At 36.5% G+C, this 13,561-nt stretch overlaps 1 protein-coding gene across 2 annotated transcripts; it reads left to right on the forward strand.

Annotated features, from left to right (window-relative positions):
* Positions 1 to 105: 105 nt before the first annotated feature.
* On the forward strand, positions 106 to 11,929 carry ELOC (elongin C). Of its 2 annotated transcripts, none has more exons than XM_006202407.4 (4): positions 106 to 210; positions 6,687 to 6,740; positions 8,514 to 8,657; positions 11,712 to 11,929. In XM_006202407.4, the coding sequence occupies exons 2-4, from the start codon at positions 6,737 to 6,739 to the stop codon at positions 11,900 to 11,902; spliced, it is 339 nt and encodes a 112-aa protein (XP_006202469.1). In that variant the 5' UTR covers positions 106 to 210; positions 6,687 to 6,736; the 3' UTR covers positions 11,903 to 11,929. The 2 variants fall into 2 exon arrangements, with proteins under 2 accessions (XP_006202469.1, XP_006202468.1); XM_006202406.4 differs by having other exon boundaries at positions 209 to 389.
* The last annotated feature ends 1,632 nt before the right edge of the window (positions 11,930 to 13,561 follow it).

Raw genomic sequence — 13,561 nt, forward strand, 5'->3', positions numbered from 1 at the left:
ACCACCACCTCTTTGAGGATGCTGTCCCGGAGGAAATCAGATCAGGGTTGGCGCTGCATGCTGGGAATCAGAAGACTCAGAATAGGATTGGTTGAGACTCGCCAGGGACCGCCGCCCTCGCAGGCTGGCCTGAGGGAAAGGGGAGGGGGCGCTGCGCACTTCCTGTAGACGCCGGCAGGCGACGGACTCACTGCGACTCCGCCTCACTAGGTACTAATCTCCCGCGCTTCGTAGAAAACGTCCGTGACCCAGCGGAAGTGATTCCCCTCCCACTGCCCCGGAACCCACGGCGGCAGGCAGCTGGGGGTGGGGGGGTGGCCCTGGTGTAGGGGCTGTAGCGGTGCGCCTGGGACCCGGTGCGGTGGCTGCGGTGGCTGCGGGGCTGACGAGTGAGTCTGGGATGGGAATGGAGCTGGGGTGGGAACGGAGCTCCGGGTTCGCGGAGGGGGGGACGAGGGAGGCTCGTACTGGGCGCGCTCGCAACCCCACTTCCCACCCCTTCCCATTTGGGCGGGGAAGGAACGGAAGCTCTTCACCTCTCCCGGCCTCTTCAGCTCCTGGTTTGGGGGAGGGGAGAGGAGGGTGGCCGGACCTTTCCTGGCGCCGCTCGGTGGGCTTAGAAAAGGGTGGAAGGAGGGGCGGCGGCTTGCGAGATTGGGCCTTCTTGGGGCTAAGCGCGGGGAGGGTGGAGTTAGGAAGCATGGCAGCCTTGTCGCTTTTCCTTTTTGCTTTCCCCGGGTGCACTCCGATTCGTCCTTTTCTTGGAGTGAGCCCCTAGTCGTAGGAGAGGGCCCTCGCTCTTTCCAGCTGCAGGTCTCCAAGAAGTTTACCTCCTGGTCAACTTGTTGGGTGATCCTGCCCGGCTTAATGGTTTGGGGCTGCCCTGCGTCTGCCTCCCAGTCTCATTTCAAAGGAGGTATCTCATGTCAAGTACAGTGGCCATTAAGTTTCTCTTCTGGAACTAAAACCTTTTTAGTTTACCTATGGAGTTATTTATTAGTGCGAGCATTTCTACTCTGCATCGCCTTCACTGTAGAAAACAACCGAAATCCTTTGGTTTTAAGACCTCTTTTTCAAACCGCCAAATATCCTTTTTGATCCCCGAATATTTTTAAGTGACTGTCCTTTTTTCACTTAAGTATGAGATTTACCTAATAACTATCTACCATTCCTACATATGTATATTTATATGTACACACACATATATATGTATTCAAAGTGGAAGATGGCACTTTCATTACCTTATGGTAATTCTGTAATATAATTAGGCAATAGTTTGTAGTCAGAAGTTAGTCAACCCTATATATCCAGTTCCATAGTAATATTTAGTTATATCTTACTAATCTCTTCTTCGGGTTTTTTGGGTAGATTTCTCAGTACTAGAAAATAATCTGGATCTTTGTATTTACAGTGATATGTGTTAATGCATTTTAGCTAACCTGTCCTAAATGTTTACTGTTTCATTATTAAATATGATCAGAAAAGGCCTACCTAGTGACACTTGAAATTTCAAGCCTTGATGATTAAGAAAACAGTAGTGCCATTCACTCACATATGTATTGAGCATCTTTTATATTCCAGGCACTATACGAGGCCTACCTTTGTGGAGCTTGAGGAAGGAAGCTATACATTAAGTAAGCAAAGATAGTTTCAGGTGGTGATAAATGTGAAGCTAATACAGCAAAATTAGAGTTAGATTAAGTTAGAGTAACTAGGAGGGAAGTGTCTAATTTTAAGAGGGAAGTGATCAAGGTGCACCTGCCTCCCTGAGGAGTTGATGTTTTGCCTGGAGACCAAAATCATGAAGATCTGAAGGAAAAGTTTATAAGATAGCAGTAACTGCAAATTGACCTTAAGGGAGGAATGAATTTGACCTATTACGATACTTAGAAGGCCAGTATGGCTGGAGCATAATGAAGGAAGAGTGACAGGAGATGAGATCAGAGTGGTTAGCAAGGACTAAATAAGATGGAACTTTCTAGTCCATATTCTGTCTGTAAATGAGAAGCCATTAGAGGATTTTGTGCAGGGGAGTGACATCAAGTTTATGTTTTTGATGACTAGTTGCTGAGTGGCAAACTGAACGAGTTGGAGGAAAATGGAGAAACCAGCCCCTAAAGAGGCTTATAGTAGTTCAGTTGAGATATCATAACTTGAACTAGAGGTGAAGAGTTGGAAGTTAGTGAGAAGTGGTCTTACTTGGAATATAATTTGAAGACGGAGCCAAATGAATGGGTCTTAGCCTTCACCCCAGGATAAAAAAATTTTGAGGAATCAACTGTTTTGCCCGAGCATCTGGGTGAACAGTAGTACCGTTTACTGAAATGAGGAAGACTGGGGAGGGTGCCCTTCTGAGGAACAAAGCAGGAGTTCTGTGTGGGATGTGCTGAGTTTGATAAATGTTACACAGCTCAGAGTATTTACAGTAGGCAAGTAGGCTGTTCACTACTGTTGCTCAGGGGAGAAGTCAGGCTAGGGAGCTAATCCTGGAGTCATATTTTATAGATGTTATTTAAAACTATGGACCAGAGGATATCAAGATTATTAACAGAGAAGAGGGGAGAGCACTCTGGTCAGAGGAACAAACTGTCATGGAAGCAGAAAAGCCAGGAGGGTGTGGCAGCTGTAATACTAGGGGTATTAGGAAAGAAGGCGTAGTCAACTTAAAACCCTAAGAGTAAGATGAGGGTTAAAAATTGACCAAACGACCAAGTAAAATAGTTGAAATTTGACAGGAGCGCTTTGAATGGACTAGTGGGCCAAAAGTCTGATCAGTTTGGGTTATGGAGAAGAGGATGGTAGTGATGATGTTACAGTATTTTGATGTTTTGGGAATAGTGGCAGGACAAAGTCCTTGGATCACTGAGCTTAAGTGGGAATGTTGGCCTTGGATAGGAAGGATGATTTTTATACAACTTTTGAATACACAGGAAGGCGGACAGTATAGTTTAGTGTATGGATGCAGGTAGGATGAAATTGGAAAGACAAGACAGTGAATGTGATTTGTTTCTGTTTTCTTGGTGAAGTCAAGTTGTCAGGGTAGGGAGGAGAGGGGTGTTGGAGGTTTAGGAGAAGCTGTAAATTTTCTCAGATAGGAAAGCCAGTTTACTAGGTAAGAGGATCACTACAACACCAAGTACCTGTCTAAAGTGTGTGGTCATAAATTTAAAATGAGACCAGTCAGAATGGTTGCGACTTTTTCTTCAGTCAATTCAGCTCTGTGGTTGAGGCCTGAGCTTAGGTGGAGAATCAGGTTTGGCCAGGGGTGGGATTTGGGTGGGTAGTTCCATCAGAGGAGCAGGCAGGGAGTTGGTTAAACGGCTGTGAGGCATGCATGGTGCCAATTCGGGTGAATTCTTAGCAGTGGGATGAAGCAAAGTCAGGATTTATTTTATATTTATTTTTTTTAGTCCATCATTTAAGAATGTACTGCCTGTGTTTTCTTCTAGGAGTTTTATGATTTTAGGACTTATATTTAAGTATGTAATCCATTTTTGAGTTTATTTTTGTGTATAGTGTAAGAAAGTCCAGTTTGATTCTTTTGCATGTATCAGTCCAGTTTTCCCAACATCATTTGTTGAGGAGGTTGTCTTTTTCCCATTGTGTATCTGTCTCTTTTGTCAGAGATTAACTGACCATGTAAGTATGGACTCATTTCTGGGCTCTCTATTCTGTTGATTTGTGTGATTGTTTTTGCATATTGTTTTGATTACTGTAGCTTATAGTATAGTTTGAAATCAGGGAGTGTGGTACTTCCAGCTCTGTTCTTCTTTCTCAAGATTGCTTTGGCTGTTTGGGGTTATTTTTATGCATTTTGTTTTTCTGCAGAAAATACAAGATTAATAGGTGAGAAGCCACTTATTTTACATAAATGGCATCAAACTATGTATCATTCTAATCTGCTTTTTAAAAAATTAAGTTATCTTGGTGCCATTTCCATGTTATGACATATATAGATTTAACTTCTTCCTTTTCACTACCCCATAATATTTTGTAAGTATATACTATTTTTATTTAGTATCACTTATTTCCCCTCACCTCCAAAACTTGATTCTTAGCAAGTTTTAATGTTTTAGTTTTAGTTTTCCTTATCATTGGGATTAAGCATTTTTATACAGGTCTATGAGCTATTTGTGTTTTTTCTTCTGCTATTTTTCCAGAGATCAGTGGGGTTTGTTTTTTTTTTTTTTTTAATGTATATTTATATACATTTGGGTCTTTAATCTGTAGTGGTTTTATTTATTTATTTATTTATTTTTATTTTGGGGGAAGAGGTAATTAGGTTTATTTATTTTAATGGAGTTACTGGGGATTGAACCTAGGACCTTGTGCATGCTAAGCACACGCTCTACCACTGAGCTGTACCACCCTCCCTCTGTAGTGTATTTTTGTAAGTGATGTCAGTTAGACATCTAACCTTATTTTTTCTCCAAGTAAATAGCCAGTTGTAAAAAGGCAAAAAGACACAAAGAATAGACTTGTTCTCATTTACTTAGATAATCTAGACAAGTCAACTGAAAAAACTATTAGAACTAGTAAGAGTTCTGTGAAGATGATGGAATATAAGACCAACCTACCGAATTTAAAAGATTTTCTTTAAAACACCAACAATAACTTTTCAGAAAGTATAATAGGAAAACAGATCCCATTCATAATGGGAACTGTAAAATACCTAAAAGTAGACCTCACACAAAATGTGTAATAACAAAATGGGCCTGGCCCAGCCATTTATTAGCAAAACATGTTTATCACACTATTGTAATTAAAACAGGGGGGATACTGGTCAGGTATAAACAGATTGATAAAGCAGAATACAGTGTAGAAATCCATGTAGTAATATAGTATATGATAAAAGTAACATTTCAAATCAGAAGAGCAGTGGGCTCTTCAAAGATCTTTTCGGTGTTCAATGGTACTAGGTTAAAAACTGATTTCAGTGTAGGCCCTAGACCTACCTAGAATTTCTAACTATTTGTTACAAAAAAAAAAAAAAAACTAAAAGAACAATGTTTATATATAACACTAAAAGTACGACATCAGACTTCTGTTCATGTCTTCTGCTTAGAACTATTCTCAACCCACTATTCAACCACTTCCTTTTACCTACCTTATTCATATTTCCAGAACTCACCTCTGTTATGGAGTAGATGTTCGACTGTTCACCCTGAGATTTTTGTAGCACCAAACTTAGATTTGTATAGGTTATTTGTGGGTTAAGTTCAAATTTAATCATATTTCAAATATTTTTAACTTCTATCTTGGAGTCAGGATTTACGCTTAACTATTAATGTTGATTTACTCTTTTTTTGTTAGTGATGGGGAGTTCCCTCCCCCTGCCACCTGTAACTCTTGTATAAATGATAGAATTGATTTACTATATTAAGAAATCCGTACAAAAACTGTTGCTACCCAAAGGCCTTCTAAGATGTGACTGTTTGTGGTTGCTTAGCTACTACTAGTTAAATAAACATCCTAGATGTTTCATTCTGGAGATTTTCCAGAGAAAAGTAGGCATTTGAAATTCTTGTTCTTTTAGCTTTTCTAGCATTTTTCCCTTTTTTGTTTTTTAGAAGAATGAGTACAAAGCAATATGAACAGAAGAAAGTAAGAATGACTGATAAATTTTTTAATCGCCTACTATTATTACCATAAAATGACATAGTACTATTTTTAAATTTTAGATAACTATCTAGGGATTTATATCAGCTCCCCTCAGCAGTAGTGGAAAAGAAGTTTTAACAGGAGCCAGAATTTATTACCATGGCAGTATAGAATAATGGAAGAGAATGTGGGCTCCAAAGCAAACCTACCTAAGTTTAAATTCTCATGTTGCCACTTAAGCTGTAGAAGTCTTGAGCAAGTAGCAGCCTCTTAGTGTTTACTCATCTCTAAAATGGGAATAGTAATTCCCCTGTGGAAGTGTTGTTTTGAAATAACATAATGTATGTAAGGCATTTAGTGCAATGTTTATGCTTACTAGGTCCTTAGATTGTTGCTAGTAATGGATATGCTGTTTTCCTGATAACATAAAAATAATATTGGTATAAATAAAATCTTCCTTTGAAATCCTGTTAAAGTATAAATTATTGAAAACATGAGCTCTTCACCTTTAGCAATCATTTCATTTGTAAAATTTAAACTTTCTCAAAAATTATAATTTTTTTACCACTTCATTGTTAAATCTCAGAATTTCAGTAGCTTCTTTGCAGAAGGAATGGAACAGTAAAATGTATTACAGGTGTGCACACTTACGTAAGAAGAAGGCAGGCTTCATCTTTTTCATTCTCATGAAAGCTACTTCATGTCCTTGGATTTATCATGTTGTCATTCATTTGCCTTAGTGTCTAGTTGATACAGTATACAGAGATGATTAAGACCAAGAATCTCCTTCAAGTTCAGTTCAGCACCTAAGTAATAATGTCTGTATTTTTAAACTGTTGTCAGAATAGTTACCATAAAAGGGGGCAGGGGGAGGGGTATGGGGAACAGACCTGTAGTTGGAGTTTACTGTCCTGGAGGTCATTGTCTTTTCTCAGATGTTCAGAAACGTGAGACTGTTCCATACTATGGTTGTTGGGAAACTTCTGCATAGCAGAGAGAGTCCTTGCACTTGTAACACCAAGGACACATTAAATAATAATGGGTGAAAACCTGTTATCCTGGCATTAATCTTGTTATATTTTTAGGAAACTGCTAAAGTTCCTGTGGACGCAAAGTAGAATTTCATAAGAACATAATGGGTAAGTTGTATAAAAGTAATTTTGTACTTCAATTAGGTGAAGCTGGTTTTTCTTCTCAAACATAGGCCTTTGAAGTCACTGAATGCATGTAAGAAAATAGAGAAGACTGATGTTAGTTGTCTAAATCAACAACTTATGTTTCACTACATATTTCTGAAAGGCAGATCAGTAACTTTATTGTGCCAAGTTTAATTTGTGATTGCTAGTGAATAATTGTACCTTAAGAAATTAGAAACTTTCCCAACAGACATATAAAATGGTTTAGCTTGCAGAAAATACTAGAATTATAAATTTAAATAATTGATAATTATTTTTGTGTTCTCAGAGGTTGGCAAAAACTGCTAGAAATCTGTATGCTTGAATTGCATATAATTTAGAAGTTACTTGCATTGTTATGAGTCCCCTAGCTTTTTATTATGAAAAATTGCTAGAATAATACACTATACCCTTCACCAATTATTAACGTTTTGCCACATTTGCTTTTTCTGTATGTATATATGTATGTGTTTATAAACCTACATATACACTCATGAACACATATGCTTTTTCTATACGATTTATTTAGTTGTACATGTAACACTGCATACCTAAGTACTTTAGCATGTGTCTCCTTAGTCCATATGCAAAATTTCACAGTTTTTTCAATAGTGTTCTTTACAGAGGTTTATTATTTTAAATCTAGGATCCAATCAAGGATTACTTACTGCATTAATTTGTCTCTTTTGTCTCCTTTAAACTGTTCTATTCTTGGGTGGGGTTAGGAGTGAGGTTTTTCATGACACTTAAATTTAGATTTGTCTGAGTATTTCCTACTGATTAGATTCAGATTAAATATTTTTGGCAGCAGTAGTACATAGGTGATTTTGATATTAATCTCAGTTTTAGAGACTTCTAAATTATTAGCAAGTCTGTAAGTGGATTCTTGTGACTGAGCAGTACTTCAGCTTCATCCTCTATTCTTCTCTCTAAGGCTTCCTAAGTTTTTAGAATAAGCCTTAAGATATTTTCTTTCAAATATCAGTAACCATAAAAATTAAAATCCTGTCAATACAAAATTGTAAAGTTATATACATGAGAAAAGATGTTAAATGGATATACAGAAATACGTACTCTCCCCCAAAAGTTATGTTGAGCGAGCTCCTGGGGCTGAAGCCAGTGTAGTGGCAGTGGGAGTAGCGGGTAGCAGAGTAACATCTACAAAATGTCTCCTCATCTCTACTTTGAATTTTTAAAGACTGGTATTTGTCTATATTCATTACTTAAGTCATGCAGTAATTTAAACTGGGCAGTAAAATGTTTTGATCATTGTTTTTATGGATCAAGAGTAAAATGCTGAATAAAGGAAGCTCTAGCTTAAAATTTGAGGCTTGTCAGAAGTTCATCTCACGTGGCATATAACAATTGTCTTCAAAAACACACTATGCATCTTTTTTTTAAAATGAGTATTTCGCATGGTAGAATTAAAGTCTTACTACTTGAATTTTTTTTTAGTCTTCATAATTGAATGTGCTGCTATGTTTACTAATTGTTAATACTTGATTGAAAAATACTGGTAAATATTCATCTAAAGTAATATCCTTGAATGTAGAGTTTATTCTGACATTGGAAAATATTTAGAGAATAATAAAACAAGGAGTCAAAAACTTTAAAATCTTAGTGGCTGTTACCCTCCAGAAATGTTTCTGGTCTGAGTTACTGAAATATTAGCTATGGTAAGCCTGTTTATTTTTAATAAAGTTTGCAATTCAAAATCATTGTCCTACTTTACTTTAGATGGAGAAGAGAAAACCTATGGTGGCTGTGAAGGCCCTGATGCCATGTATGTCAAATTGATATCTTCGGATGGTCATGAATTTATTGTAAAAAGAGAACATGCGCTAACATCAGGAACAATAAAAGCCATGTTGAGTGGCCCAGGTAGGTACATTTCTTTATTTTCTCTTAATATAGCTTCACTTTTAGTGTCTGATGAATATGTTCTTAAATTGAATTAAATGACTCATAACATTAGAAGAAAGAGAGACAGCAACTTTTCTAACATTACTTATTGCATGATTATGTTACATTGAAAAAAGTGGTTTCTGCTGTTTCCTGTTTTCAGTTATTTACCCTAGTTTCAATTAGACCAAATTGACTATTTTGTAATCGGAGGGATCATTTCCCTACATTAGTTTCCAAGGTCGATTTCTTCGCCACAGAAGGACTCTGATTGTTGATCTGTGCTCCTGGTTACATGTAAAGTTTATCTATAGATGTTACCGCCTCCCAAATGTCTATTCTTAACAGTTTACCTCAAAAATTTTTTTCTTGAGAATTGGAATTTCTGGAGCATAGAGTCATTTTATGTTTAACTTCTGGAGGATGCTGAACTGTTTGCCCAGTGGCTGAACCATTTTACATTCCTACCAGCAATGTATGAGGATTCCAGTTTCTCCACGTACTCATTCACATTTTCCATTTTTCTAATTCTAGCCATCTTAGTGGGTGTGAAGTGCTACATGTCTCCTTGTACGTTTGATTCGCAATTCCCAAATGCCTAATGATGTTGAAAATATCTTAAAGTGCTTGCTGGTCATTTGTACATCTTTTGAGAAGTATCTGTTCTGTTCTGTTGCCTATTTTTTAATTGACTTGTCTTTTTTATTGCTGTTAATGAGTTCTTTGTAAATTCTGGACACTAGACATGAGTTGGAATTATTTTCTCCATTCTGTAGGTTGTCTTTTTTCTTGATAGTGTCTTTTGATGCACAGAGCTTTTTACTTTGATGAAATCCAGTTTATCTGTTTTCCCTTTGTTTGTGATTTTTGGAGTACTATCTGAAATTCCATTGCCAAATTCGATATCATGAAGATTTACCCCTATGTTTTCTTAATAGTTTGTGGCTTAAGTTCTTAACATTGATGCTTTTGATTTTAAGTTAATTTTTGTATATAGTGTGAATCAGCTTCATTCTTGTGCATGTGGACATCCTAATACCATTGTTGAAAAGACCATACTTTCCTCCATTGAATAGTCTTGGCGTCCTTGTTGATAATCAGTTGACCATATACGTGCAGGTTTATCTCTGTTCTCTTCCATTGATCTATATATCTGTCCTTAAGCCAGTATGGCACTATTTTGATTACTGTAGCTTTGAAGTAAGTTTTGAAATTGGGAAGTGTAAGGCCCCTGTGTTTGTTTCTCCTTTTCAAAATTGTTTTGGCTATTTGGGATCCTTTGCAATTCCTTTTCTATTTTTTTTTTAATACGGAGATTTTAGAACATACACAGAAGTGGCAAGAAGAGCATGACACACCTCCATGTACCCATCGACCAACTTCAGTTGTTATCAACATTTTGCTTATCTTGTTTTGTCTATTACACTCACCTTTTTAAAGAAATATTTCAAGCAAATTCCTGACATTAAGTCATTTCACTCGCAACATCTATGATAGTCCTCTGTGACTTCCCTTTTCTTCAGACCATCAGTTTTACTAGAAACAAAGTTGTTTGTGTACTGTCCACATCCAGATTAGACTAAGTCATGTTTCATCTTTTACACTCATAATTAGAACCCTAGAGGCTTGATTAGAATCCAGTTCATTTTTCTAACAAGAATACTTTATAGGCGGTACTAGTATATTTCTATCGTATCACATATTTTAGCAATGTCAATCAAGATTGATTGGTGGGTTTCAGGGTTAAGCTGATTTGTCCATGAGCAATTCCCTAGTCAGACTTTCACATAATAGTTTTAGCATTCACTGTAGTAATTGCTGAAATTTACTTCCGTTGGAATTACAAAACAGGGGTTTTCTAGTTCTGTAATTTCTTCTACATTTATTAGTTCGAATTCTCCTTTAAAGAACTTTCGGGTTTCCCTGAAATACAGTCTGTACAGGAAAAAAAAGATAAATGCTTGATTATTTTCCCTTCACATACAATTTTTCAGAGTTATGAATTGGTTCTCCAGCATCCTCCAGTCGTAAGGAGTGTTTTATTTGTGTTTTTGCATTTATACTTTTTAGATACGATTTTTCAGTCCAGTGCAGTCATTCTTACTGATGCTCAGATTTGCTCCATTTTGATGCCAGAGGGAGCACATCAGGTTGGCTCCTGTGTCCTTCTGACATGGCTCTGAGTCTTGGATAGCTGTATTTTCTGAATAACAAAATTTCTCAGGTTCATATTGTACATTATTCCTCAATACTGGCAACAACCATTTTTCTAAAGAGCCCTGTTTTTGTTTTTAGTGAAAAGTCGTACTGAAAGACCCCACTCTAGGTGCTAGCAACTACTCATTGTCAACCAATGGACAATTACTAGAAAACTTTTAAAATGCTACATTCTCAGAAAGTATATTTTCCTGCTTTTTATATTCAGTACACAGTGCCAAGAAAATACCTTCTCCCTATGGTAAGGGCTAAATTATATAACCTTTACATAGCTAAAGAAATTTTGGGAGATCACTAAAAACAGTTTATGAACTTATTAAACAAAGGGAAGTAGCCGATGAGATTTCTTTATGTTTCTACTCTGAAATCAGAGCTAGATACATCGTTTGATGCTAGTTGGATTTTTTCCCTTTTCACATTTTATTGGTTTGCTAGGGCTGCCATAAAAAGTACCATTGACTAGATGATTTAAACAACAGAAATTTATTTTCTTACAACTCTGGAAGGTGGAAGTGTGAGATCAAGGTGTTGTCAGGGTTGGCTGCTTCTGAGGCCTCTCTGCTTGCCTTGGAGATGACTGTCTTTTCCCTGCGTCTTCACATTGTCTTACCTCTGTGTGTCCACAACCTAACTGCCTGTCCTTATAAGGATGCCAGTCATACTGGATTGAGGCCCACTATCATAACCCTGCTTTGCCTTAATTACCTATTTCCAAACATAGTCACATTCTGAAGTACTGGGGGTGAGGACTTAAACATATGAATTTTGGAGGAACACAGTTCAGCCCATAGCAAACATATTCCTTTTCTTTTACAGGTCAGTTTGCTGAGAATGAAACTAATGAAGTCAATTTTAGAGAGATCCCTTCACATGTGCTATCAAAAGTATGCATGTATTTTACCTACAAGGTTCGGTATACTAACAGCTCCACGGAAATTCCTGAATTCCCAATTGCACCTGAAATTGCACTGGAACTGCTGATGGCTGCAAACTTCCTAGATTGTTAAATAAAATAAATTATAATAAACTGTTAACTTTTTCAGTATTTAATACCTATAGTTCAGTTAGTAATTTTTTCATATATAGCATGTTGCCTGTGTGCAATTGAACTTTAAAGTTCATTGCAAAGCAGATTATCTTCTGTTCTTTTGCATAGCAATCAGAGTTGAAATTTGTTTGCTACATCAACAAATTAAGGACATTTTCACAAATTGAGAAATAAACAAATATGCCAATTCGTAGGTGGTTTCGCCTTATCCTTTGGATGTGAATTTTAATATTAGAGCAGTGGTGATATAGTAAATGCGGAAATTTAGGCATAATTTGAACACGTTCTACAGGTAATTAATGGGGCTACGTATTTTTATGTTTGTAATTTTTTTTTAAAAACCTATTCTGATCTTATAGCCATCGTTAGCATTACTAGAGTTATGCAAATAATTGCATTATAAACATGTTTATAACTTAGCCAAAATACTGATTTTTATAACTGTCAAAGACATAAGAGTTGAAATTTCTTATGTGTCTTTTGATAAACTGCAGTGTTGTTTAAGTGTATCTTGTCTTTTTGTTTATTGCTACAATTTAAGAACTTTATTTAAAAGCAATTTTGGAAAATTACTAGGTATAGCTTTTGGAGCAGTGACTTTTTGAACTGTAGCCACATGGTCAACACGTAAACTACATGACTTTGGTTTCATGTGCATTGTGCATTTTAGCCAATCCAAAGTCCTGTACTTCATTGACTATGAAGTTTCCTCTGCAATATTCATTCTTCTCACATGGTCCCCTTGTTGTGATTACACTTCTGGTTATTTAAATATGTTAAAAGAATCACTCTGAACTTTATCTAGATCCTAAGAGCAAGACTTTTCTGAACTATTCCAGTCTTCCTCCATCGAACTGAAATGTTATAAAATATGAAAATCGTGGAGAGATGCAGTGCAAATCTTATAATGCACTTTGATATAGTATATTAATTATCTTCTATTAATTAAAGTATGTTCCAATAAATACGATATCCATTATCTGGGTCTTCTGCTGAAATCAAGCTTATAAAAAGTCATTCAGCTTTTATATAAGTCAAAAAATTTTTGGAGAGCTATGCCAGAGCATGTCTGCTTAGGCATGGGAAAAGCAGCACTAGAGTTGGGTTTATTGTTGTCCTATCAGTAGTAAAACAAAGCGTAATTATAGGGCCTATAAATTCAAGTCTTCAGCTTAGTTCAAGACTGGTTAACATGGACCAGTTTTTCTGGAACCTGCAAAAACCATAAACAACCAAGATCTATAAAAGTAATTTTTCCTCTTGGAAGACCTTATATTGTGCTTTCCAGCTTATTGAAAGCAATTAAATATAAATGTTAATTGCATATATTTTAGTAACTTATTAAGACATACTGGTACATATTTTAGTATAGAAGATTATCAAGTACAAGAATTACCTTCTGCTACTTGGTGACAAATAATGCCAGTTATAAACCTAAATGTTGATCTTAAAGGTCAAGGTGATAGCTAGAATAAAATTTAACTTTGACCCATTTTAGTAGGTTACTTTATATGTTAGATCCAGAAGTAACCTTAAGTTAAAAATACTGAAATAGAGCTGAAAGATTAGGAAAACCTGTGTATCTTGTGGCACATGATACCTGCATGTTAATAAAGAC

Source organism: Vicugna pacos, chromosome 29, assembly GCF_048564905.1.
Source record: "Vicugna pacos chromosome 29, VicPac4, whole genome shotgun sequence".
Lineage (NCBI taxonomy): Eukaryota > Metazoa > Chordata > Mammalia > Artiodactyla > Camelidae > Vicugna > Vicugna pacos.

Excerpts from the sequence above, each read along its gene's own strand:
- ELOC (XM_006202407.4), top strand. Across the intron at positions 8,658-11,711 it reads AGCCATGTTGAGTGGCCCAG|GTCAGTTTGCTGAGAATGAA; the intron begins GTAGGTACATTT and ends TTTCTTTTACAG.